Source organism: Podarcis raffonei, chromosome 6 (genome assembly GCF_027172205.1).
Source record: "Podarcis raffonei isolate rPodRaf1 chromosome 6, rPodRaf1.pri, whole genome shotgun sequence".
In the NCBI taxonomy this organism is placed as follows: domain Eukaryota; kingdom Metazoa; phylum Chordata; class Lepidosauria; order Squamata; family Lacertidae; genus Podarcis; species Podarcis raffonei.
The window spans coordinates 5,811,557-5,835,206 of NC_070607.1; the positions used below are offsets into that span (position 1 = coordinate 5,811,557).

At 45.6% G+C, this 23,650-nt stretch overlaps 1 protein-coding gene across 6 annotated transcripts in view; it reads left to right on the forward strand.

The window, feature by feature from the left end:
* Positions 1-14,607, forward strand: part of ABL2 (ABL proto-oncogene 2, non-receptor tyrosine kinase) — a 50,825-nt gene extending 36,218 nt beyond the window's left edge. For 2 of the 6 annotated variants that reach the window (XM_053391265.1, XM_053391270.1), the window contains exons 4-11: positions 208-480; positions 2,125-2,209; positions 4,479-4,656; positions 6,172-6,356; positions 7,566-7,718; positions 9,275-9,364; positions 10,979-11,242; positions 11,866-14,607. In XM_053391265.1, coding sequence (XP_053247240.1) covers positions 208-480; positions 2,125-2,209; positions 4,479-4,656; positions 6,172-6,356; positions 7,566-7,718; positions 9,275-9,364; positions 10,979-11,242; positions 11,866-13,577 — 2,940 coding nt within the window. In that variant the 3' untranslated portion in view covers positions 13,578-14,607. The remainder of the gene's footprint in view (positions 1-207; positions 481-2,124; positions 2,210-4,478; positions 4,657-6,171; positions 6,357-7,565; positions 7,719-9,274; positions 9,365-10,978; positions 11,243-11,865) is intronic. The other 4 variants (XM_053391268.1, XM_053391271.1, XM_053391266.1 and 1 more) reach the window with 3 other exon arrangements.
* The last annotated feature ends 9,043 nt before the right edge of the window (positions 14,608-23,650 follow it).

A 23,650-nucleotide genomic window follows, 5' to 3' on the forward strand; every position in this document is an offset into this window, starting at 1 on the left:
TTAAAACGTTGTTTTAAAGGACATTTCTTTGATCATTCTTAAATGAGAAAATATGTCTTAAGAGGATTTTTGTGTTTCTTACCTTCCCATTTTTCTATTTCACGCTTCTGGGGAAACCCGAGTTTTCCTCCCCAGCCCCTTTCTGGACATTCACATCTTCTTCCTTCTTGTCCGGTTCATAGCAGCTCTTCATTCCCTCTTTAACAGGTGTATGTGACATCCGAAAGCCGTTTCAATACTCTGGCGGAGCTAGTTCACCATCACTCGACAGTAGCTGATGGCCTGGTGACAACCTTGCACTACCCAGCACCAAAGTGCAATAAGCCCACAGTCTATGGAGTCTCCCCCATCCATGATAAGTGGGAGATGGAACGGACTGATATCACTATGAAGCACAAACTTGGTGGAGGACAGTATGGAGAAGTGTATGTTGGGGTATGGAAGAAATACAATCTCACAGTTGCTGTGAAAACACTCAAGGTATGTTGCTAAGGAATTGTATTTATATTTTAACGCTCGTTTGATCGGTTTTTATACTTGTAAGTCACTTATAAGCCAATTTTGGCATTAAACAGCTGTTGGCAACCGTCTGTCTCAAGAGACAGTGGAGTGCCCCTCCAGGAGTGAAGAAGAAGAAGAAGAGTTTGGATTTGATATCCCGCCTTTCACTCCCTTTAAGGAGTCTCAAAGGGGCTAACATTCTCCTTTCCCTTCCTCCCCCACAACAAACACTCTGTGAGGTGAGTGGGGCTGAGAGACTTCAAAGAAGTGTGACTGGCCCAAGGTCACCCAGCAGCTGCAGGTGGAGGAGCGGAGACGCGAACCCGGTTCCCCAGATTACGTGACTACCGCTCTTAACCACTACACCACACTGGCTCAACAAACCGTGTTGTTTTTTCTGCATTAGCCGCACTGAAGTGACCTCCCCAAGGCACAAGACTGGGCAGTGTGCCTGGAGGTCCCGGGCAGCCCAGACGACAAGACCCCCTTTCAGCCTCACTGATGTGGTCCAAAGGAAATCAGATCGATACATTTGGCACCAGCTTGGTTGCAGGAGGTGCCAGAAGAAGACACACAAGGCGCCATCCAACTGCTTAGAGAGACCACTCCGGATTTGTGTAGGGTCCTTAGCCTTTTCTTCCCCCAGAGATACCTTGCAAGACGGCGGATGTTTAGGCTCAGAGTTTTCCTTCTCCTAGATGGGCTACCTTCCCAGGTTGACGAGCACCATCGGCCCATCACCTCTGCAGAAACCACCCTTTTGACTGCTGGACCCACTCTTGATCTCATTCACTCAATCTGGCAGAGCCTGTTAGGTGAAGTCCCTAACCCACCGAGGGTTTGGGACACATGGGCTACCCTTATCTGGTTTAGCTGACAAGTCAAAGCTGTTCCTGGGGTGTGGCCCCTTGTTGCATGCTGAAAGCTTCTTGGAGCCACAGTTGAGCTGAATGCAGGGTGGGGACCAAAGGTGCATAAACTTCCCTACGTGTTCCCCTCCAGAGGTACTGCCCATCTCCTAACACCCCATACCCGCCTGCATCATGCAGTATATTAAATAAATAGAGAGATGGTGTTATTTGCAGGTCTGCCTGCACCCACATGAGATCACCTATAGAGGCCCCGGGACTCACAGTTGGTGGGTACGAGACAGGGCCTTCTCAGTGGTGGTGCTATCATGAAACTCCCTTCCATGGGAAATATACTTGCTTCCTAGTTAAACAAACTGTAAGATATTAGCTGTTTACACCTGCTTTTAGCGGATTAATTTCAGGCTGGTCTAGGCTTTCAGGTATAATTTAATCAGATTAATATTTTTGGTTGGGGTTTGCTTTCTGTTTTACTGCTGGTTTTTAGATTGAATTGTTGTATTTTTGAGTCTGTAAGTTCTTTTTAATTTGTTTTGTGATGTTTTGTACAAATACCTACATTACTATTCCTACCTCAGAGCTTTGTGTGACAAGTTAGCAAACATTTTCAGTAACTTGAATTATTCCTTTTAAGTTGCATTCCCTTTTAATTGTGGCTTAGTCTTCTACAGTTGTGTTCCCCTTTTTGGCAGATGCCATTGAAGTCTATTCCATAATTTCTATTTAAATTAATTGCAGTTGTTTTCACTTTCAGGAAGATACAATGGAAGTGGAGGAATTCTTGAAAGAAGCTTCTGTTATGAAGGAAATCAAACATCCAAATTTGGTGCAGTTATTAGGTAAATGCACTACAGTAATGTGTTTTGCTTTCCGTTTTAATTCATTCGCAGTAATACTGTTGTGCTAAACAAACCTGCCCTTCAAGAACAGTTGGAGTGTGCCTTCCAAATTATGTTTACTTTGGCAATTTTGAACAAAGCTCTGAGTGTGTAAAACCTACATTTTGTAAGATTGTACCCGCCCTACCCATTGGGTATAACTACCCTGTCTCTGGACTTCTGTACGCTGGAAATAATATTGCCATTCTGGCTATGCACCTAAAGCAAAACACACATGGGTCCAAACATTGTAGTTGTATTTTGTGTGAGCTAATAGCCTCCCAGAGATGTGTGGGGTAGGGGGAGAATGGAGCAACCTGGCCCCCCCTTTTTTTTACTTCCTGAGGCTTGACAACCATATGTCAGGAGTGCTCTGATGGTGTTTCCTGCTTGGCAGGGGGTTGGACTCGATGGCCCTTGTGGTCTCTTCCAACTCTATGATTCTATGAACATTTAAATGTTTCCAGTGGAAAAATTGGAAACCTGGAAGGGCACTAGAAAAAAATCCTGTGCCTTATTTTCTTTTCTGGAATGAGTGAAATGCTTTGTAGCATTTGTAGTGCAAAGCTCTACACATTTTGAGTGAGTGGTATGGCAATTTTTTTATGTTAGGCAATTTTCAGAATTACTGTTAGGCTGTTTCAGAGGAAGCAGAATCCACATTGAAAAGGCGCAAGTGAAATAGGATTGGGAGCTTGACGGTCCCTTGCCCCCACTTTATTGTTGTTTAGTTTTGGTTTTTGCATAGTCAAGTGACTGCTGTTACATAATCTGAATTCTTCGCATGTTCTGATCCATTAAGTTCTACACTTCCTGTTTTGTATGTTGATATTTCTCACAGTTCTTGTGATTTACATTGCCATAGTAAGGCAAAATGCAGAAATGCTGGGAATGCAAAGAACTTCAACGATCAGTACTGCACCCCTTATGAAACAGATGCTTGTGTGGTAGGGCTTGTATGTCACATTCCACTTCTGGGCCAAGGAATTTTGTCTCCACTGAGACACAATGATCCATTCTAGAGCTGAATTTTTTAATGGCTTGTATAGTTGTGCTAAGTACTTTATAGTCTTGTTTACCATAGAACAACTGGAGAGACCACGATTGTTCCCACTTTATATAAGGAGAACTGGGGCAAGGTTATAGTGATGTATTAATGTTCTCAGACAACCAGTGATCATCCATCCTAAGACCTTGCAGTTGTGTATAGTTTCTTGCAGGGTGAAGTGTCAAACTAAATAGATACCAGGTGGTGGCAATATGGGCAACTGAAGTTCTTCGAACAATGAAAATTGTCAGATACGTACTTCACCTAGCCCAGTATTGTCTCTTCTGACTTCAGTAAATCTCCCCAGTGCTCCATGTAGTGTGAGATGATGAGCATTGAACTTGGGACATGTTCTCTGTCACTGGCCTATGTCTTTATTGAATCCCTTCCTCTCCAGCTCAGTTTCAGAGTTTTCACTGTTAGGGTGAATGCGATATCTGGTTCTGCATACTAGCTTACTGCACAGGAATGAGCTCACTGTGTCCCCACTTCAAATGGTTTTTATCTTCATCTAGGTCCTTAGCTGCTGTGATAAAGTTTAGTTAGTTTTTGAGCTGGATATCATTTTTATTTCATTAGCAATAGAGAAGTTGCATCTTAATGTGTCTGTGGGATTTAGTGGATCATGCTAGATGTGACCTTGTTGCAACCAGTTGTGGCGACTTCTTTGTGGATGAAAATGGCAGGACATTCCTGCAGTGGAAGGAAGGAAGGAAGGAAGGAAGGACAAAGCCTGTTTGTCTATTTGTTTGTTTTCCGCTTTACTGCAGTCCCAATTCTGAACCAGAGGCACTCCATAGTCACTGCATAGGAATAGCCATCAGCATAATATCCATTCCCTGAGTGAGGAAGCTTTTAATTCTGGAAAAATCGTCCATGTTTGCTTCCTCTGTCAAGCTTAGTGCCACTTTAACCATGTTTCTTTTTATTTCCTTGGCTGATTATTTCCTTGTTCTGTTTATCCAAATCCTATTGTGTGGAAATCCTTCCCTATGACACTGTGGAAATAGGAAAATCAGTGCTTACCTTGGAAACTTGAACATAACCACACACACCCCACACACCTTATCTTAATACTACCTGCTGTTCCAGCATTTTGGGGACTCTCTGCTTCAGTCGCGTTAGAAGATTGTACCTACAGTAAGAGATAAACCTTACCAGACTCTACCATCCTCCTGCCAGGTGTGTGTACTCTGGAACCCCCGTTTTATATAGTGACAGAATACATGCCGTATGGGAACCTGCTGGATTACTTGCGGGAGTGCAATCGGGAGGAAGTAACTGCTGTTGTCCTGCTGTATATGGCTACCCAGATATCCTCTGCCATGGAATACCTGGAGAAGAAAAACTTCATCCACAGGTTAGCAGAATGTCTTGACTTCTGTAAAAGGAGGGTGAGAGAGTGGGTCTGGGTGACCTTCCATGAGGAACTTGGATAAGATCTGATTATATGCTTTTAAGGAGAACTCTTGCGAGTTCTGCCCATGAGGCAATTGCCTCCTTAACAGAATAGGTTTGTGCCAGCTATTCTCTCTAGCCAGAGCTTAATATATTTCAGGTTTTCTAAACAATCCTGAGCTTCTAGCTTTCACGTGAGGGGAAACATAGCAAGTTTCCTCTGAGAAAAAAAGTTTAAAATGTTAAATATCTCGATTAAATATTTGAAGCCTCAGACAGGTTAGGAGAAAACTTTGGGCAGCAGCGGTGAATAATTTGTTACCTACGCAGCTTAGTGTCTCCTGTGATCTTACCCCCCCAAAAAAAGAATTCTCCACGTCCCCATTTTCTCCACTCCTGTATCTCTCATCACTTAAGTCCTTGCATGGAAATGTAAATCCTGGTGTTTACTCTAGAGTAAAATCAAGGAAATTTACTCTACTTAGGTAGCATGTAGAACTCATATTTTCTTGTTGTGTTTCAGTGCAGGATGACCCTTCCAGCATGTTTTGCCTCCCCTATGGATTGATTTGCATATGCTTTTGTCCAATAGCTGTATCTCATCTGTTCTTGCTTTGATGTTTTAAGAATTTCATGAGTCCCTCAGAGAATAGCGACTACAGTTTGTATTCTGAAAGGGCCTTTGTTTTGGGGTACATTCTTCTACTGTCGTCTGTCATCCAAATTGCTGCCTTGTTTGGCATGTTCAAGAGGCATGAATTTGGAAACTAAGCCTCTTTAGACCAAAGGTTCACATAAGATGATTGCTCAGCATGATAGTATAGTAAGATTTACTGCGCGCAGTGGAGACTGTCACTGGCTGTTTAATAGCAACCAGAAGTTGATTTACTGTAGCCCATTTTCATGCTTGCGGTGTACTTAATTAAAAGTGTTCCATGTCAAAGGAGGGAGTGCCAGTTATCTTGGCAGAAGCTTTGGCCTTGTTGCAAAGAGTACAACTTCGTTACTGTGCTTCAGACCTCTGCTCTAAAGAAGCGAAATAATGAGGCAGAAATACAGACTTTGCACAGCTCACATTCTTTACCACCTGTCCCCAGCTGTGGATTCTGCACTCAAAATAAACTATGCAAATTTATAGCACGCAATTTGCACAGCATCCTTGTCTTCATTTTGATTGCTTGAGAGACCACAGTGAATATGTTAGCGATGCATCCCTGGGTGTTATAAAACATGGAGGCGAACAGAGTACAAGCATGCCAGGCACCAAAGCTGTACCTTTCAAACGCTGAAGCATTGATCAAGCTCCACATGCTAGTAAACAGAGCTCTCAAACCACAAAGGCTAAATATGTTCCTGTGCAGCCAGTGGCAACCAGTTTTGAGCTGTAAAATCATATTCACCTCTCTGTGCCAGAAGGTTTAGGGTGAATCTTGATGGCACCAGAGATCGTCATTCTGCAGTGTCTTTGTTTACACAGGGATCTAGCAGCTCGCAATTGTCTGGTTGGAGAAAACCACGTGGTGAAAGTGGCTGACTTTGGATTAAGCAGATTGATGACGGGAGACACTTACACAGCTCATGCTGGAGCAAAATTTCCTATCAAATGGACAGCCCCAGAGAGTCTGGCCTACAACACATTCTCAATCAAATCAGATGTTTGGGGTAAGAAGGGAGAACATTGCTCTTATGCATGGAGTCCCTGTGTACATTTAAATCTGGGCTGCTCTGGTATTCTTAGAATGAGCTCTAATCTAATACAGCTAGAAATGTATTTTGCCCGAAACTGACCACCGTATTTTTCGCTCTATAAGACGCACCAGACCACAAGACGCACCTAGTTTTTGGAGGAGGAAAACAAGAAAAAAAATCTTCTGAATCTCAGAAGCCAGAACAGCAAGAGGGATCACTGCGCAGTGAAAGCAGCAATCCCTCTTGCTGTTCTGGCTTCTGGGATAGCTGCGCAGCCTGCATTTGCTCTGTGACGCACACACATTTCCCCTTACTTTTTAGGAGGGAAAAAGTGAGTCTTATAGAGCAAAAAATACGGTACCTCATAGTCAGGTTGTAGAGAACTGTTGACACCACCTAAAGGTAAGAACTTTTCGCTTATGGAGCACAAGCCAGTGGGGTAGCTGGGGCTGTCACAAAGAACATTGTAACATTGAAGTGCCTCTTATCTCTTAAAAATCATAAACATAATTTTTGTTATGGGTGGGAAACCTTTCTACCACATTTTGATTAAAATCTGTCTGCCGGTGGGTAGTTAAAATTACTTTGTGGCTGTCCCTGCAATATAACCTGAATTTGAGGCTTAAGAACCTACAGTGGTAGCTCTGGATGTGAATGGGATCTGTTCCGGAGCCCCGTTTGCGGCCTGAAGTGAACACAACCCTCGTGTGTGCGGGTCGCGATTAGCCGCTTCTGTGCATGCGTGTGACGTCATTTTGACCGTCTGCGCGAGGGGCGAAACCTGGAAGTAATGTGTTCTGTTACTTCCGGGTCGCAGCGGAGCATAACCCGAGGTATGACTGTACTCTGATTAATTTAGATTGCCACATCAAAGAACAACAGCCCCAAATCCTACAAACTTTGCTCGGCGTGCAATTTCCCTCTACTTTATAAGTAGTAGTTCTAAAGAACCTGCTTTCCGCCACAGTTTAGGAAACACTGGTTAATGGTCATGAACTGTCCTTCCTTGGAGGTATTTAAGCAGAGGTTGGGTGGCCATATGTCATGGATGCTTTAGTTGAGATTCCTGCATTGCAGAGGGTTGGACTAGATGACCCTCAGGGTCCCATCCAACTCTACAATTCTGTGATTCTATGAAATGAAAGGAATATCAGGTTAAAAATGACTTTGTTTAACTTGCAGCCTTTGGAGTCTTGTTGTGGGAGATTGCCACCTATGGAATGTCACCTTACCCTGGCATTGACCTCTCTCAGGTTTATGATCTGCTGGAGAAAGGCTACCGGATGGAACAACCTGAAGGTTGCCCCCCAAAAGTCTACGAACTCATGAGAGCATGTGAGTATTGCGTTCTCGTCTTTACCTTTAGTAACAAAACGTAGATTGGAGACATCATGAGAACATGCAGGAGGACAGGCAGTCCTGCCGACTTGCCATAACAGACAGGTTGCATATAGAGCTGGGAGTAAGTCTTTTAGCATGCAACCAGTCTCTTGTCCAAAATGCAAGAGAATCGTTTCCAGCTGACATCTGATGTAAAAAATCAACAGAAGCAAAAGACGGGTCCATTGACACAAACTTCCGCTTAGGGGTTTGTGGAGACTCCATGTCATGTAATACAACAGCATCAGTGTTGTATGAAATAGAATCTAGAGGATTTCCATTAATTTATTTGAATCATGGTGACACAGGGGAAAACTCTTGGAAAAAACAGTTCTGACAAAAACCATGGGGTTTGGATCCAAAGTTGCTTGCGTAAAAGGCCATAGAAGTGGAGAGCCCTCCTTCTCCTCACTGCAACTTCCTGAGCCCTCCAAAAAGCGTCTCTGGAGAATTGGGAGCCCCTTCGCAGCAAGGACTGTAGTAAGATGTGAGGAATTGCCAAAAAAACCACCAGGCATTCCTCAATATTCTTTTCAACTCTCATAAAATTAAACACAAACAACAAATGAAATTTCTTTGTAACCAAGCCTGCAGAACTCTGTATATTTTTCAACTTGCAGAACACCAAGACTCTGGCGACTGCTCTAAATTCCGAGGCACCAGTAACTTGCCTTTTAGGCGTACAGTACTGTGTCCAGGGACACAGTTGGCGCTGTGGGTTAAACCAGAGAGCCTAGGGCTTGCCGATCGGAAGGTCGGCGGTTCGAATCCCCACGACGGGGTGAGCTCCCATTGCTCTGCCCCAGCTCCTGCCAACCTAGCAGTTCGAAATCATGTCAAAGTGCAAGTAGATAAATAGGTACCACTCTGGCGGGAAGGTAAACGGCGTTTCCGTGCGCTGCTCTGGTTCAGAAGCAGCTTAGTCATGCTGGCCATATGGCTCGGAAGCTGTACGCCGGCTCCCTCGGCCAATAAAGCGAGATGAGCTCCGCAACCCCAGAGTTGTCCGCGACTGGACCTAATGGTCAGGGGTCCCTTTACCTTACTGTGTCCAGTATGGTGCAGTATTATGCCTGGTATTACTTACCATGCAGGAGACAACATTTCAGAAGCAAATGGAAAGGCTGTTTGATGCCGATATAATTAAGACGTTAAGTCAAGCAGGTAATAGGGAGGTTGGAGCCTGTTTTGATCAAATATTCTTCCATTGCCAAGAGATGTTGAATTCAGGGTGGTTCGTCACTTTTTAACAAATACAATCCAGTTTTCATAATACCAATAATGGATTAGGATTCATAGGTTTAGTGCTTGCAGAAGTCACCAAACATAGGATCGTAAAATCCTATATTATAGAACATGGCTTCATTTGCATGTCATGCTAAACCATAATTTATTGCAGCATAGTAAACCTTGGGATATGGCCAGGAGGAGGAATTTAGAAGTTTTTCCTTCTGCTTTGCTTGCCATGTTGCCAAGACATAGAGCTTTTTTCTGCTTCTATTGTGCTTTAGGCTGGAAATGGAATCCCCTAGACAGGCCTTCATTTGCTGAGACTCATCAAGCCTTTGAAACCATGTTCCATGATTCTAGCATCAATGAAGGTGAGAATCCTTTTTCCTTATCTTTCAACTTTCTATAAATATTTACTTCTAAAACACACGATGTTCCCCTTCACCTTTCTAGCAGTTGAGAACTTATGGGGGCGTTTCTTCAAATTGACCCCTGGATTTTTACTGGAGAATGGATTCTTAAGTTGTGGCATTGTGAAGATGGGCAGCTGTAAGCCTCAGGATCACACCTCTGTGTGCGTGAGGGGAGAAGCTTTAAAACATCTCACATTTGTGAACAAATCATTATCCTGTAAACAGCTGAATATGGGAAACACTGGTTTATTTAAACTGCTTAGTTCATAAACCAGAATATTAAGTTACAGTCCTGATGCTGGTTTGATAGAACTAGCTATGATTCAAATAAGCCAGTTGCCTGTAATGTGGAGACAGCACGTTTATTCACAGCCAGAAATGGAAAATTTTAAAACTTCATCCTTCATACATAAGGAAGAGGAAAGCACACACACACAGCAACTCATTCTTTTAACACAAAATCACGGTTTATGATTAAATCTGCTGGGCCAAAGTAAAAAATCTTGGGGTTGGAAGTCGGTGAAAGGAAGTGTTGTGCCACAAATAAGCCCTTTTCTGTTTCTTGTGTATCTTGACTTCCTGAAAAATTCAATTTCCTGGTGGCTTCAACCTAGCTTTTCTATCTAAAATTCTAGTATTCATGTTTGCAGAGATGTGTTTAAACATGTAGCCAGAAGCTGTGAACGCTCCACTTTAAGATCCCAAATGGATGTGACATGTGATAAGATCTCCTATTGTATTTAGTTTTGCTTAAGATGAGTCATAAGCAGGGAGCTATAATTGAACCTGCTCAGATTGCTATTACACATGGATGGAGGAAAAGAAAGGTATGTGCAGGGAACTCTGCAGGAGGAAATGCAGTTTCCACTGGTACTACACCTCTATTTTGTGCTTCTGCAAACCTCTCCATCCCCCTAGCCCCAAGCCTCATGTGCACAGTGCGCACACAGGGGAAGGGGGGAATCCCCTTGCATTAGTGCTGATCCTTGTGCTAGCACAAAAATTGAGTTGAATACTGCCATTCATTGAGTAGCTCCTCAGTTTTCCCCTGCAGAGCATGCACTGAGTTCGGGCAAAAGAGTCCCAGCAGGCCTGGGCCACCACTCTGGGTGAGCTGGCCATGGTTTTGTAGAAAACCCAGAAGCAACACTGGAAGGAAGCTTGAGGTTACTTGTACTGCTTCTTCCCACACTTCTGGGTCCTGTGCACGTATCTCTGGGGTGATGCAGGTTTTCTTTTCTGTGACAGAATGTGCATCAAGCCAGAGGGAATATTCATATCTCTTCTTACCTTCCCTGCGTTGCACAGGGCGACCGAGAGTAGTCCACCCTTTTTTCCACTGCTGCTTCCATCCTCTGTTCATTCTCTCCTCTGATTTCTGTGTACCAGGCAAGATAGAAAACTTGAGTACTAGGCACTGTTTGCTTCTTGGTGAAAGCTTACCTCTTGTTTCCTGCAACAGTCTATGTTGCTGTTGTGGCATTTTGAGACCCTTAGAACTGACCCCTCTCTATACTTGAATTCAGTCTCTTCCTAGAATCTCTCAGTGATGTTTCTTTTTCCCTTGTCCAGTGCCTCTCGTTAGCACCCAGGTCTGCTTTCCTCTTCCTTTGCTGCTCTCTGTTCCAACTATTCCCCTGACGTTTCTTACAGAAGTGGCAGAAGAGCTTGGGAGGACAGCATCTTCTTCATCCATAGTTCCATATTTGCCTCGTTTGCCCATGCTTCCTTCCAAGACCAGGACCTTGAAAAAACAGGCTGAAAACAAAGAGAACATCGAAGGAGCTCAGGAGGTTGTAGAGCATTCTGCTTCCAGCTCTGCACCAGGTATGCTTGGTAAGCAAAAAGCTTTGAGTGCTGTGACTTCATAAGGGATTTCTCTAATATTCAGACTTGGGCTCTTGTAGGGCAGTGTCTCGAAGAAAGGTCTAGCCCTGGGCTGGAGGGACTTTGCCCTTCTTCTCAGAATCAGTTCTTTCTTTTGCCTTTGTGGAAGAAGGAAACAGATTTGTAGCTTTCTACAGGAGTGGCTGGTTTGAGCCAGCTTCATAGCTGTGTCCCCCCCCCCGCCCCTCCCCCCCCAAATAATCCATACCAGAGCAAACAAAATGGGTGAACGTTCAGTCGACGCTGAACGACACCTGTAAACTTTTCTCTCCTGAAGGACAAATAGCTTGCAGGCAGGATTTTAATTGGGAAAGTAGCTTTGGGGGGGCCCCCTAAAAATCCTCCTCTTGCACTGTGATTTATTTCAGGGGGCTGCAGCTGTTAATATATATGTTTTTTAAAATTCTAGGAGAGCCCAATCATGTCTAGTTGCGGCTAGTAAGCAACTATTTACAATAAGCCCACACATGGGCGATATAGTACATTGCATAACTTTGTACAGTCAGAATCCCAACCTTCATAAATGCCTGGCAGCCTGGTGGAAAGTGTCTTCTCTCTCTCCTTTTCTTTAGGTTTTATCAGAAGCACACAGCAGACCAGCGGATCCCCAGCACTACCTCGCAAGCAGAGAGACAAGTCGCCCAGTGGCCTGTTGGAAGACACCAGGGAGACCACCTTCACCCGAGACAGAAAGGGGGGCTTCTTTAGCTCCTTCATGAAGAAGAAAAACGCCCCTACACCTCCAAAGCGCAGCAGCTCTTTCCGCGAGATGGAGAACCAGCCTCACAAGAAGTATGAGCTGACGGGTAACCTTTCAGCCGTTGGTCCTCTGCAGCACATCGATGGGTTTTCTTTTACCCCCTCCCAGCAGGATGGAAACCTTTGCTCGTCTAAGTGCTATGTTGGGGGCTTCACGCAGCGGAACTTCTATGGGGATGACGGCGGTGGCGGCAGCATGAGCAGCGGTGGGGGCACAAGTACCGGCAGCGGGTGGTCCGGCATCACAGGCTTCTTCACGCCACGGCTGATTAAAAAGACCCTGGGTTTAAGAGCCGGGAGGCCCACCGGTGGGGAGGAAGCCTCAAAGCCTTTCCCCCGGTCCAACTCGACATCTTCCATGTCCTCGGGTCTCCCTGAGCAGGAGAGAATGGCCATGACCCTTCCCCGAAACTGCCACAGGTCCAAAGTCCAGCTGGAAAGGACAGTCTCCACCTCCTCTCAGCCCGAGGAGAACACTAGCAAGTCCAGCGACCTGCTCTCTAAAAGGTGCGAAGAGGTTCCCACTCTGACCAGAGACAGACCAAAAGCCAAACTTCTGCCCAGAGGTGCCACGGCTGTTCCCCTCAGGACCCCTTCTGCGGATGCGGCTGTTTCTGAAAAGGACACTCAGGGGCCAACAGCCACAGCGAGCCTGAAGAGCAAAGAGAAGAACAGTGGGACGCGGCAAGGGTCCCTCGAAGGCGAGGAGAAGTCAGGCTGGCCTTCTCCACCCAAGGCTGCGGCAGTCCTTCCTGTCACCCACAACCACAAAGTGCCCGTTCTCATCTCACCCACTCTGAAGCATACGCCAGCAGACGTGCAGCTGATTGGCACAGACTCTCAGGGGAATCGCTTCAAGCTCTTATCTGAGCACCAGGGCACGGCTTCCAGCGACAGGCCCAGGCGGATAAAACCAAAGTGCGCTCCACCTCCACCCCCAGTCACCAGGCTCCTAAACCAGCCACCCACTTGCTCAGATGTGACAGAGGAGTTGAATAACGGGGCGTTGGTACAGCCTGGGCAGGAAGCCAGCGAGGGCAGCAAAAAGGTAGTGGCGGCGGCGGCACCTGCCGGTGGAAAAGCCGGAAGGCCTGTAATGCCCCCACCTCACGTGCCTCTGTCGTTGTCTTCCACCTCACCTGCCAAAATGGCCAATGGTACAGCGGGAGCCAAAGTAGCACTGAGAAAGACCAAACAGACAGCTGAGAGAATCTCCGCCGACAAAATCAGCAAAGAGGCTCTGCTGGAGTGCGCGGACCTCCTCTCGAGTGCCATTGCCGAGCCCACCACAAACAGCCACTTAGTGGACACAGGGCACCAGCTGTTGGATTACTGCTCAGGCTACGTGGACTGCATCCCGCAAACGCGCAACAAGTTTGCCTTCCGGGAAGCTGTGAGCAAACTGGAACTCAGCCTGCAGGAGCTGCAGGTGTCCTCAGCAGCTGCTAGCGTGCCCGGAGCAAACCCTGTACTTAATAACTTATTGTCTTGTGTTCAAGAAATCAGTGATGTTGTCCAGAGGTAGCTACTGTTTATAATCGCCCAGTTAGGAGGAAAGAAGTCTACACCGAGTGGAGGGAGAAGGGTCAGGATGACTACCTTCTGGTGTTTTTCCCCTACCTTGATACTTTGGAAAGGAAAGACTGATACTTGAGTGAGTTTTATGTGAAGTACCTCAAATCACTGAGCTCTCATGTTTACAGGTTCATCTCAGTACATGGGGCAGATGGGGAGGGGGAAGCCAAGCTTCACTTGGGGGGTGGGGGTGGGGGTCAGACGGTTTGCAGCTGAGTGAGGAGGGCAGAATGTCAAGAACTTGCCCTAGCCAGAAAATGGGGAGCTTATTCTCCGATTCCCCTTCCAGAAGGTAGGAGAACCAAGAACAGGGCCTTGGTTTTGGGAAGAGCCTGCTGATCTCCACAATGTTGTTCAGATGACCAGAATTATTGGAGAGGGGGTGGGGTGGGATCCTTTTCTGCACTACTGCATGGTTTGACCTTCTGGGATTGTGAGAGAAAGGTTCAGAGGCTCCATTGGAACGGAAGTGGACTGATCTTCCCAAGCGAGAGGGGATTTATTTTGGGGGAAGGTCTGTGGAGCTGCTGGAAGTGGTGCATTCGCCCACCGGGCATAACTTCCACAGTGCATTTTGCTGCTGTAGTAAGAGTTGCAAAAAAACCTATCCAGTGTAAGAAACACATCCCTTTTTTTGTCGTCCTTCTCACATATTTTACTATCCACACATCCGGTCCTTCACAGCTTCTTCCATGGCGGTTGAGCTGACTTGCCACTGGATCAATCTCTCTCACTCCCACTCACTCACTCACTCACTTACTCTCACTTGCACGCACACTCAGACTGGCTGTCATCACCCTGGTAGTGTAGCATGGGTATCTAACCTGGCACTCACTTGAGTAGTTTGGGCTGTAGCACAAATTTGCCAGCATGTGTCCAAAAGCTGTAATGTCTGTTTTTAAATGTTGATACAACATTGGCCCCCTCTCCTTTGATAAACCTTGAGGGGCCACCCTGGATTAAAGACACTGCAGAATGCTGCTGTTGCTCTCTACATTCCTTTTATATATATATAAAAATGCTTACCCTAATCCAGCTACTTTTTTGAGGGAACCAGAAACCTGAGCTCATAACGTCTCCTGTTAGAATTACAATTGGGCTCCTTTGGCAGTACCTAGTCAGAGTAATTACTTTACCATCCGTATTTTATAATAGGACCTTTGCCCTATTCAGAATTACGAGATACTGTTTGGTTTTCCTAGAAATGCCCTGAATGTGTAGCGTAATGGGGCGAAGGTATCCAAGAGGTTAAAATTGAGTTTGGTGTCTGGGAGGTGGGGAAGAAGGGGTCCTAAAGTAAGAATGGTCCTCATCATGCTCTTAAGTGTGAAAGATCTTAGCAAATTTGGGGTTCAATTGAGATCAGGGTGAGGATGGTGGAGGAGTTTGCATGGCGTTGTCCTTTCTGTGGATAGCATCACAAGCTTGCGATGGCCTTTTACCGGCTATCCCTTTTTTTGAGCAGGAAGCAGTGGACATCCATATGGATTGGACACGACTGGTATGGTTGGGTTGGAGGAATGCAGACAGTTGATGCCACATAATGTAAACCAGGCCGTGGTTTCTGTCTTCAGCTGTTCTTTCCTGTCCTAGAAAATTCCCAGATTGTCTTGATATGCAGGTGTTATCCACCTGCTGGACTTAGCCGTTGTAGTATGGTTAAGGTCTGCCGTATGCTGCTATTCCTGTGACGTCTCTCTTATAAACACAAGAACATGAAACCTGGTACCTGATATAACACATAGAACTGCTTCTCTCACACAGCTATAGTTCTGTCGTTGCTGAACTGAGGCTTTGAGAGAAGTTGAATTGCCCTGGCAAGGTGTATATCTCTTAGGCATGGGAAGAATTCTGGCTCTCTGAAATCCAGCAAATGAGTGCAGCACTTCCTTGTGCCCCCAGAAGGTATTTGGCAAAGGAGGGAAGGCATGTAGTTCTTGCTGGGGACTTGTATGCCCTTTCTGCCCCACAAGAAAATTCAGGATCTTCTCATCATTGGTTAGCAGCATTGGTCATAAATAAAATAAAATAAAAATCAGGGTCTGGTTTGTTTTGCACCTTAATCTTTTTAAAATGTGGCAGTTTTCCTTTTACAGGCTTGAGAGTTGGAATTGTATTGCTATGCTGTTTGTTTTATATTGAACCTCCAGTGATGGTGGAAGGGTGCAAACTTGCCGCTTGTTGGGGCTTTCTCTCCAAAACTCTGATTTTGACTCCTTTTCCATTGGCTGCACTAACTCAACCACCACCACCACAGCATAAAAAGCAACTTCTCCCATGGTTTAGCCTAGAACTAGATTGGCAATGAACTCTGACAAATGGCTCTTGCTGCTCTGATGAGTGCATGGCAATGGAAAGGTGAAGGGAACCAGTTTGCTTCATAGTCTGGACTGAATAAATCAAAAGTGGGCAAATATAGGCGAAGAGTCTGGCCAGACATTACATTCATCAAATGTAAAGTTGCCGTGAATAAACCGGGTTCTGATTTGCTGAGAATATTGAGGGATTCTGCAGATGCAGGCAGAGAAAGACTTTGGCAAGCACACAGGAAAGCAGAAGACTCTAGGCAGGCTTCTCCCCCTTGATTCTCTGCTGATCTCTCTCCACTTGGGAAGGAGAAGCTAGCACTAAGCAGAGATGGGTGACCAAAGGGGAAAGGAGTGGTTCATTGCATCATAAGATTTGGAGGAAGCCTTGTATACCACCTGGTCCAACCCTGCTCAATGCAGGAAGCCCAGGGCAAGAGCATGCCAGTGTAATGACTGTCCAGCCTCTGCTTAGAAACCTCCAGGGCCTGAGAGTCTACCATCCCCCTAGGTAACTGGTCCCATTGTCAGCCTGTCCCATTAAGGGAGCTTCTTCTGACATTCAACCTAAGTCTCCCCTTCCGTAACTAAGCCTTGCAAAAACAAAAAAAAATTTTTCTCCCAGTAGCACCTTAAAGACCAACTAAGTTAGTTCTTGGTATGAGCTTTCGTGTGCATGCACACTTCTTCAGATTCTTCAGTGTATCTGAAGAAGTGTGCATGCACACGAAAGCTCATACCAAGAACTAACTTAGTTGGTCTTTAAGGTGTTACTGGAAGAAAAAATTTTTTTTGTTTTGACTATGGCAGACCAACACAGCTACCTATCTGTAACTAAGCCTTCCAAGTCTTTGTCTAACTAACTAAACAGCAAGTTTTTGTCTTCTTCTGTGTGACAGCCCTTTAGGCAAGGCTCTATTTTCCCCCAGCCGGAGCTCACCAGCTCCTCTCAAGTGGGCACCATTGCCACTCTTAAGAGAACAAAGGAGAAGTTCATGGTGAGCTGTGGCACCTCTTTTTCTAGAAAAATAGCCTAGCCGTTAGGTATTCGCAGAGTGATGCAATATCCCACCATAGCCTTCTCCTTGTCAGGCTAAACGCACCCTTTTTCCTTAACCTTTCCTCATAGGACATCTTTTCCATACCCCAGCCATCTTCACTGCCATCCTCTGAACCCATTCCAGTTTGTCTCTATTTTGCCAAAACTAGCCCGCGATCCAGTGCCCGGGGGCCTACTGTTAATGCCTGCTCTGGTCGCCTTTTTGTAGCATTCCTCAGAGGTCCAGTGTCCTTTTTTTCCTTTGGCATAGGCACAGCTGTCAGTGCCCATCACCTGCTCCAAGCTCCTTTCCATTCATTGCTGCTGTCCATGGTGACTACCCGTATCAGCTGCTTCCATTCTGCCATAATGACCCCCCGATGCTGCACCAGAACCAGGGACATGGGGAAGCCAGAATGTTGAGCAGAGTGGTGAAACCTTTTCATTCTAAGCCACTGGACTGTGCAAGCCTGTGTATCCATCCCTAGCGGCGCAGCATTTTGTAGAAGAGAGCCCTGAAGGGACCCTAGCAAGGCCTCCTCCAGCCTAGACATCCTCAGCTCTCAAAATCAATCAGTCTCCATTGAATTTCTTGGAGAACACACTACCTAGTCTGTCTCTCTTGAGGAGCTTCAGGATTCTTAGCAGCCAGGGCTTGGCTTAAATGTGACAATTTTTTAGTTGATGAGTAATGCATAGCCTGGTTTTCAGATACCTCTGTGTGTTGAAGTAGGGGCAACCTAGCAAAATTTTATTCCGGGTGTTGTTTAACCTTTGCATAGACAATTTTTGAAGGGGGTGGACCCAAAATGTTCTGCTCCAAACAAAACCACAGTCAGTATGTGTTAAGTTTAGAGAGTTGGATGACAGAAAGTAGGAGCACTGTTGCAACTCCCCCCACTTCTTGTTGCCAGGGTTGTCTGCAGGCCCAGGCTGAACTCTTGAGTAGAGAATGCAGCCATCATCTCAGCATCTTGGTCCTGTGTAAATAGATGTTAAAGGCACACTGTTGTTATGTTCCCTATCTCAGGTACCTTCTGAAGTGGGGAAACTTGGAAAGAAATACATTTTGGATTGCACTACTAACCCCACAAGCAGCAACAGGGAATCTCTGAGGCTTTAGCATAAGGTTAGAAATGGCCATCTTTAAGCTTTCTTGAGAGGTTATTTGGCTGTTTTTCCCAGCCAGATTGATGCATGTTGATCATGTTGAGGATGATCCCAGTTGCAGCACAAAACATCTGGAGGCTGAGGGTGGCTGTTCTGCAGCAAAGCAAGAGGAGGCCAGAATCCTTTCTAACAGCTGCCGTTCCTTGACAGTCACAAGGAGCTCTAGCAGTGCACCATTTTGAACTTCTCACTCTACCTAGAAGTTGTGCTCTTGGGAAAGCCATAGCTGAAACATAGGGAAATGGACTATGTTTCAACTACAGTACAAGCTTCCAAAATTTATTATGATTTATTGGGCATGCTTTTAGCCTGCCGTTCATCTAAGTAGATCACAGAGTGTGCAGTACACAAACTACATACAATTATGTTCTATGATATTACATAAAATCAGGGTGGTGGTGGTTATAAACCAGTTAAATAGGCATCAGGTTACCAGTAAGAACAGCAGAGATTCAAAAGTACACTGATCAGCGGGTGTCTCACAAATGAACTTGGAATCTAGATGGCTGAGGGATTTTCTGGAGCAGGTTTGGGGGACACAGTGGGAGAACAGGAAGGAGAAATCCTGTTGCATGAGAAGAATCCTGTTAAACTTGTAGATGGCTGCAGTTGGATGTCACCCATAGTTCATGTGCAAACAAAAGCACAGGGACTCCAACCTTGTCTTAACTTTACTTGGGGATTGGCTTGTTTTAAAATCATCCTTGATGCCTGATTCTTCATTCTGGTTGTTTTCTTTCCTCCCGTGTCACTTTTGTTGCTGCTGCAGGACGTGGGGGGACAAGAGCTCTTGGAGAGCTCTGAGTGGCTCCTGTCCATTTTGAGTGAAAACACCACATATCCGTCCGATTGCTACTTCAGCTTTCCAGAACTAAACTTGTCCTGAAATGGCCCTGGGGTTAGCTGCTACAGTTATTTTCCTCCCAGCCACAAACTTTTTTGGTGGGGGCTGACCAGTGGTGTTGAATCCCTCTGAATAATCCACATCAGAGCAATTCGGTGTAGAAAAAGATTAGGGTTAAACGTTCACCTCCATACATTTTTTTTCATCAAGCCTTTTTCAAAAACTAGTTGCGTCTTCTCTTCCCACCTCTTTGAACTTGGCTTGGGTTGGTTCTTGGTTATCTTCCAGTTGCGGTTTTGGTAGTTGGGTGAATTATAATTTAATGACTCAAATACTGTGAGGACAGTTGGGAAGGAAAGATGGCGCATGCAGCATGAATGACCCTGCTAAAAGCACATGAAGAAGTATGAGGCCCTTGTTGGAGAAAGGAAATAGTGACCTGTTCTTTGCTCCTTCTGCCCTCGGGGGGAGAGAAAATCACAGCATAGCATTTCTGGGATCCCTCTTTTGAGAAAACTGTTCCTGGTCACTGTAACACTACAACATGTGGGTGTCTTGTATACATGGACTGCTTCCTTCTTGACTTCAGAGTTTGCAAATGTAGGGCAGTAATGCTAATCGCAGCATTCACAGATTCCTTTTTTGTTTCGTTTTTTATTATAACTTCTTACAACGATCCTGGTGGCCAGTTTCCCTTGGAATTGTAAGGAGTGAATCGGTATCCAAATTCAAGTAGTTTCTTGCACAATTTGTATCCGGTTGAAAATAGACTTTGCTGCACTTTTGATGACAGTAATTGAAGAGGGAGGCTGCAGCACCCATGTGGCTTTTTTAAAAAAATTGAATTGTGGCACTGAGCTTTGGTCCATAAATCAAACTCCCTGTACCCACAGAACACAATGCAAGATTGTAACATGAAAACCAACCAACCCCTGGCTGGTGTCTAAGGAGGCATCTTAAGCACAGTGCACAGGGGGCGCCAGCCAAGCAGGGAAGATTCTTGAGCCTGTGGACTTGTAGAATAGAGAGGACCATATTCCTCCTTGCCAACTAAGGACTGGAGCTTGCAGGAGTACTTTGCCTGATGTTGCTGGTTTTATAGCAAGATTGTAGATACTGTACATGTTCTCTAAGAAGGTTTCCATGTGCACCGGCATGTTATGACATATGCGCTCTTCCTGTGGACTGTTTCATAAGTGTTGAGATTTCTAAAACCTCCTGTCTGTAGTAGGTTGTCAAGCACTAAGCTTGCAAAGCATTCCAAACAGGTGATTTCCTGGCAAGCAGGCAGGGTTTGCGCAGTCTTCAAGGCTGGCTGAACAGTGGCATCAGTGGTGGTGAAATCCTTGCTCCCCTTTTCACAATTCTTACTGCGTGTTTGCCAAAAACAAAAAAGGCCTTAATTATATACCCTTAGCCCCTTCACCCAGTTTGAAAAAGCAAGTTGCTGCTGCAGTAACGTGGACCATTTCACACAAATAATAGACTCTGACGGTAATTCTACTCCAATTCTATACCACTTCAGGATTCATGTGGGGGGTCACAGATTAATAACTTTCTAAACAGACAGAACTAGTATTTTGGAGAAATGGGTTCATGCTGTCCTTTCTGGCATGCCATTTTCCTTTTATATGGAAGAGTGTGCGGAGCTCCCCTTCCCCGTGATCCCAGTGGTACAGTCCTGGAGATGCTTTTTCCACTTGGTTTTGCAGAGTACAGTGGTACCGCTAGTTACGGACTTAATTCATTCCGGAGGTCCATTCTTAACCTGAAACTGTTCTTAACTAGAGGTGTGCTTTCGCCAATGGGGCCTCTTGCTGCCGCTGTGCCGCCGGCACACAATTTCTGTTCTCATCCTGGGGCAAAGTTCTCAGCTCGAGGTAACTCTTCCAGGTTAGCGGAGTTTGTAACCTGAAGCGTTTGTAACTCGAGGTACCACTGTAGTATAAAGTGGCCCTTAGCAGTAGTCGGACTGACCAAATAGACCCCTTATGGCTCCACCTGGGAGCACAGAGGCCCAGAGCAGCTAGCAGCCGCCTCTTCCTGCGAGGCGCAGCGATGGTTTTTGAAAGCTGGGCTTGGAAATGTCCACGGCGACTTAAGCATCGAGCATTCTCAGAAACGACCACTTTCTGCCACCCATTCACAATTCAGTTCTGTACGCAACAGACTCTGCACAGCTCGTGGGATGGAACAGTGGCCTTTTCCATATTCCAGAAGGAATGCCTAATTTCTCTGCAGTTGCCTAAGGAGAACGGACCCGTGTGTGTGTGTTGTGCAAGAGTCAGGCTTCCAGGGTGGGAGGGAAGGGTTGCGGGGGGGGGGAAAGATGTTTAAGGATTCTACTCAACTCGAGCACTCTGTTAGTTGGATTAATAGTTGAAGTCACTGAGGAGAGAAATGGATGAAATTGAAAATATGCTGATCACACGCAAACCCACACTACTAGTGTTGTTAATTGTTGTTTTTGTTTTTTTTATTGTTGTAATATATTTGGGTTTTTTTTTCTAATTTAAATTTTCACTATTGCCTGACTGTGAACTGCAAACAGTGTTAACTTGATGTAAATAGGGGCCTTTGGAGGAGGTGCCTCTGCCTGTCGTTCCACAAAGATTTTTGCCAATTTGCATTTTGTTTTGAATAAAAGTTGCAATATTTTATTGGCAAATAAAGGTTGACACATGATTATTATTTTTAAAGTGTGTGGCTTTTAAGAGAATAAAGATGGAGAAGGTGGCTAAGGGAGCTGGGCATGTTTAGCCTGGAGAAGAGGAGGTTAAGGGGTGATATGATAGCCATGTTCAAATATATAAAAGGATGTCACACAGAGGAGGGAGAAAGGTTGTTTTCTGCTGCTCCAGAGAAGCGGACACGGAGCAATGGATCCAAACTACAAGAAAGAAGATTCCACCTAAACATTAGGAAGAACTTCCTGACAGTAAGAGCTGTTTGACAGTGGAATTTGCTGCCAAGGAGTGTGGTGGAGTCTCCTTCTTTGGAGGTCTTTAAGCAGAGGCTTGACAACCATATGTCAGGAGTGCTCTGATGGGGTTTCCTGCTTGGCAGGGGGTTGGACTCGATGGCCCTTGTGGTCTCTTCCAACTCTATGATTCTATGATGAAGACCCCTGCCCCAGTCACAGACACATAAGTTTGGAAGGGGGGCTTTCATGGCAACAACATTGCTTAAATCTGCTTGTAGAGGTCAGAGTAGATGTCAAATTGAAAAACACGTTGACATTGTATAACCAAGTTATCCTATATTAAAGACTGAGGAAACAGTGTTGTTCTTGGCTAAGCTGCTCCTACTGCAGGCACCTCCAACCTTCGGCCCTACAATTCCCATCATCCCTGACCACTGGTCCTGTTAGCTAGGGATCATGGGAGTTGTAGGCCAAAACATCTGGAGGGCCGCAGGTTGGGGATGCCTGTCCTGGTGTCTTGACAGCATCAGGGTGGGCAGTGTGGCACAGTTGTGGAGGAGGTGGTAAGGCTCACAACTCTCATCATGGAGATGGATGAGACAAGAAAGCAGGTTGAGGGGACCCCCCAACCCGATCCTCACTTATCAGCCTGTCCCAATCCTAGCAGAGGCCCCCCACATCCTGCTGGAACCCTCCCTTGGGTGATCTGCAGACACTCCTGTCTTCATTATCCTGACGCAGCCAGTCCCTGGCACTTAGGTTGGTGTGGTAAGAATCGGGAAATTCCTTTAAAATAGTACAGAGATGGTACTTGTCTCCATAGGTCTTGAGAATGGTGTGCAGCTCAGTAAACCTCCAATGTCTGAGTGGCTGTGCAGAGAGGTATATTCTTCCACGTGTGATAGAGGTGCCTAGCCAAACAGAACTTGAAGACTAAAAGGTAAAGGGACCCCTGACCATTAGGTCCAGTCGTGGCTGACTCTGGGGTTGCAGCGCTCATCTCGCTTTATTGGCCGAGGGAGCCGGCGTACAGCTTCCGGGTCATGTGGCCAGCATGACTAAGCCGCTTCCGGCGAACCAGAGCAGCGCACGGAAACGCTATTTACCTTCCCGCCGGTGCGGTACCTATTTATCTACTTGCATTTTGACGTGCTTTCGAACTGCTAGGTTGGCAGGAGCTGGGACCGAGAAACGGGAGCTCACCCCGTCACGGGGATTCGAACCGCCAAAATTCTGATTGGCAAGCCCTAGGCAAGCCACCCGCGTCCCTAACTTGAAGACTACTACTAACCAAAAAGAAACCAGCACAATGGCAGGTGTGACTGTTGTTCTCTTTTGTTTGTCACAGAAAATCCTCTGCGCAAAGAATCACTAATGTTTTGAGTAGTGACAGCACATCATAGGTTCTACAAATAATATGCCAAGTCCACAATCAACCATTGGTATTTTCAGATATGGAATCTATATCCTTTTTTAAAAAGAAAAAAGACAAAGTAACTAAGGACATACATTAGAGACGCAGAAATGATCTGTGTTCTTTTATAATATGACATTGCTTTATTTCATATGTTGTAACCCCCCCCCCAAAAAAACCTAAGCAACCAAATGGGCAACTGGCGAAGGACACATTATCAAGTTGCAGAATAGAGGTAGGGATTGAATATCCATATGACTGGCCATTGGGCTTATATTCACACTGTATGGTGACCACAAATATTGTTCTTTGTCTATATTTTAGTGT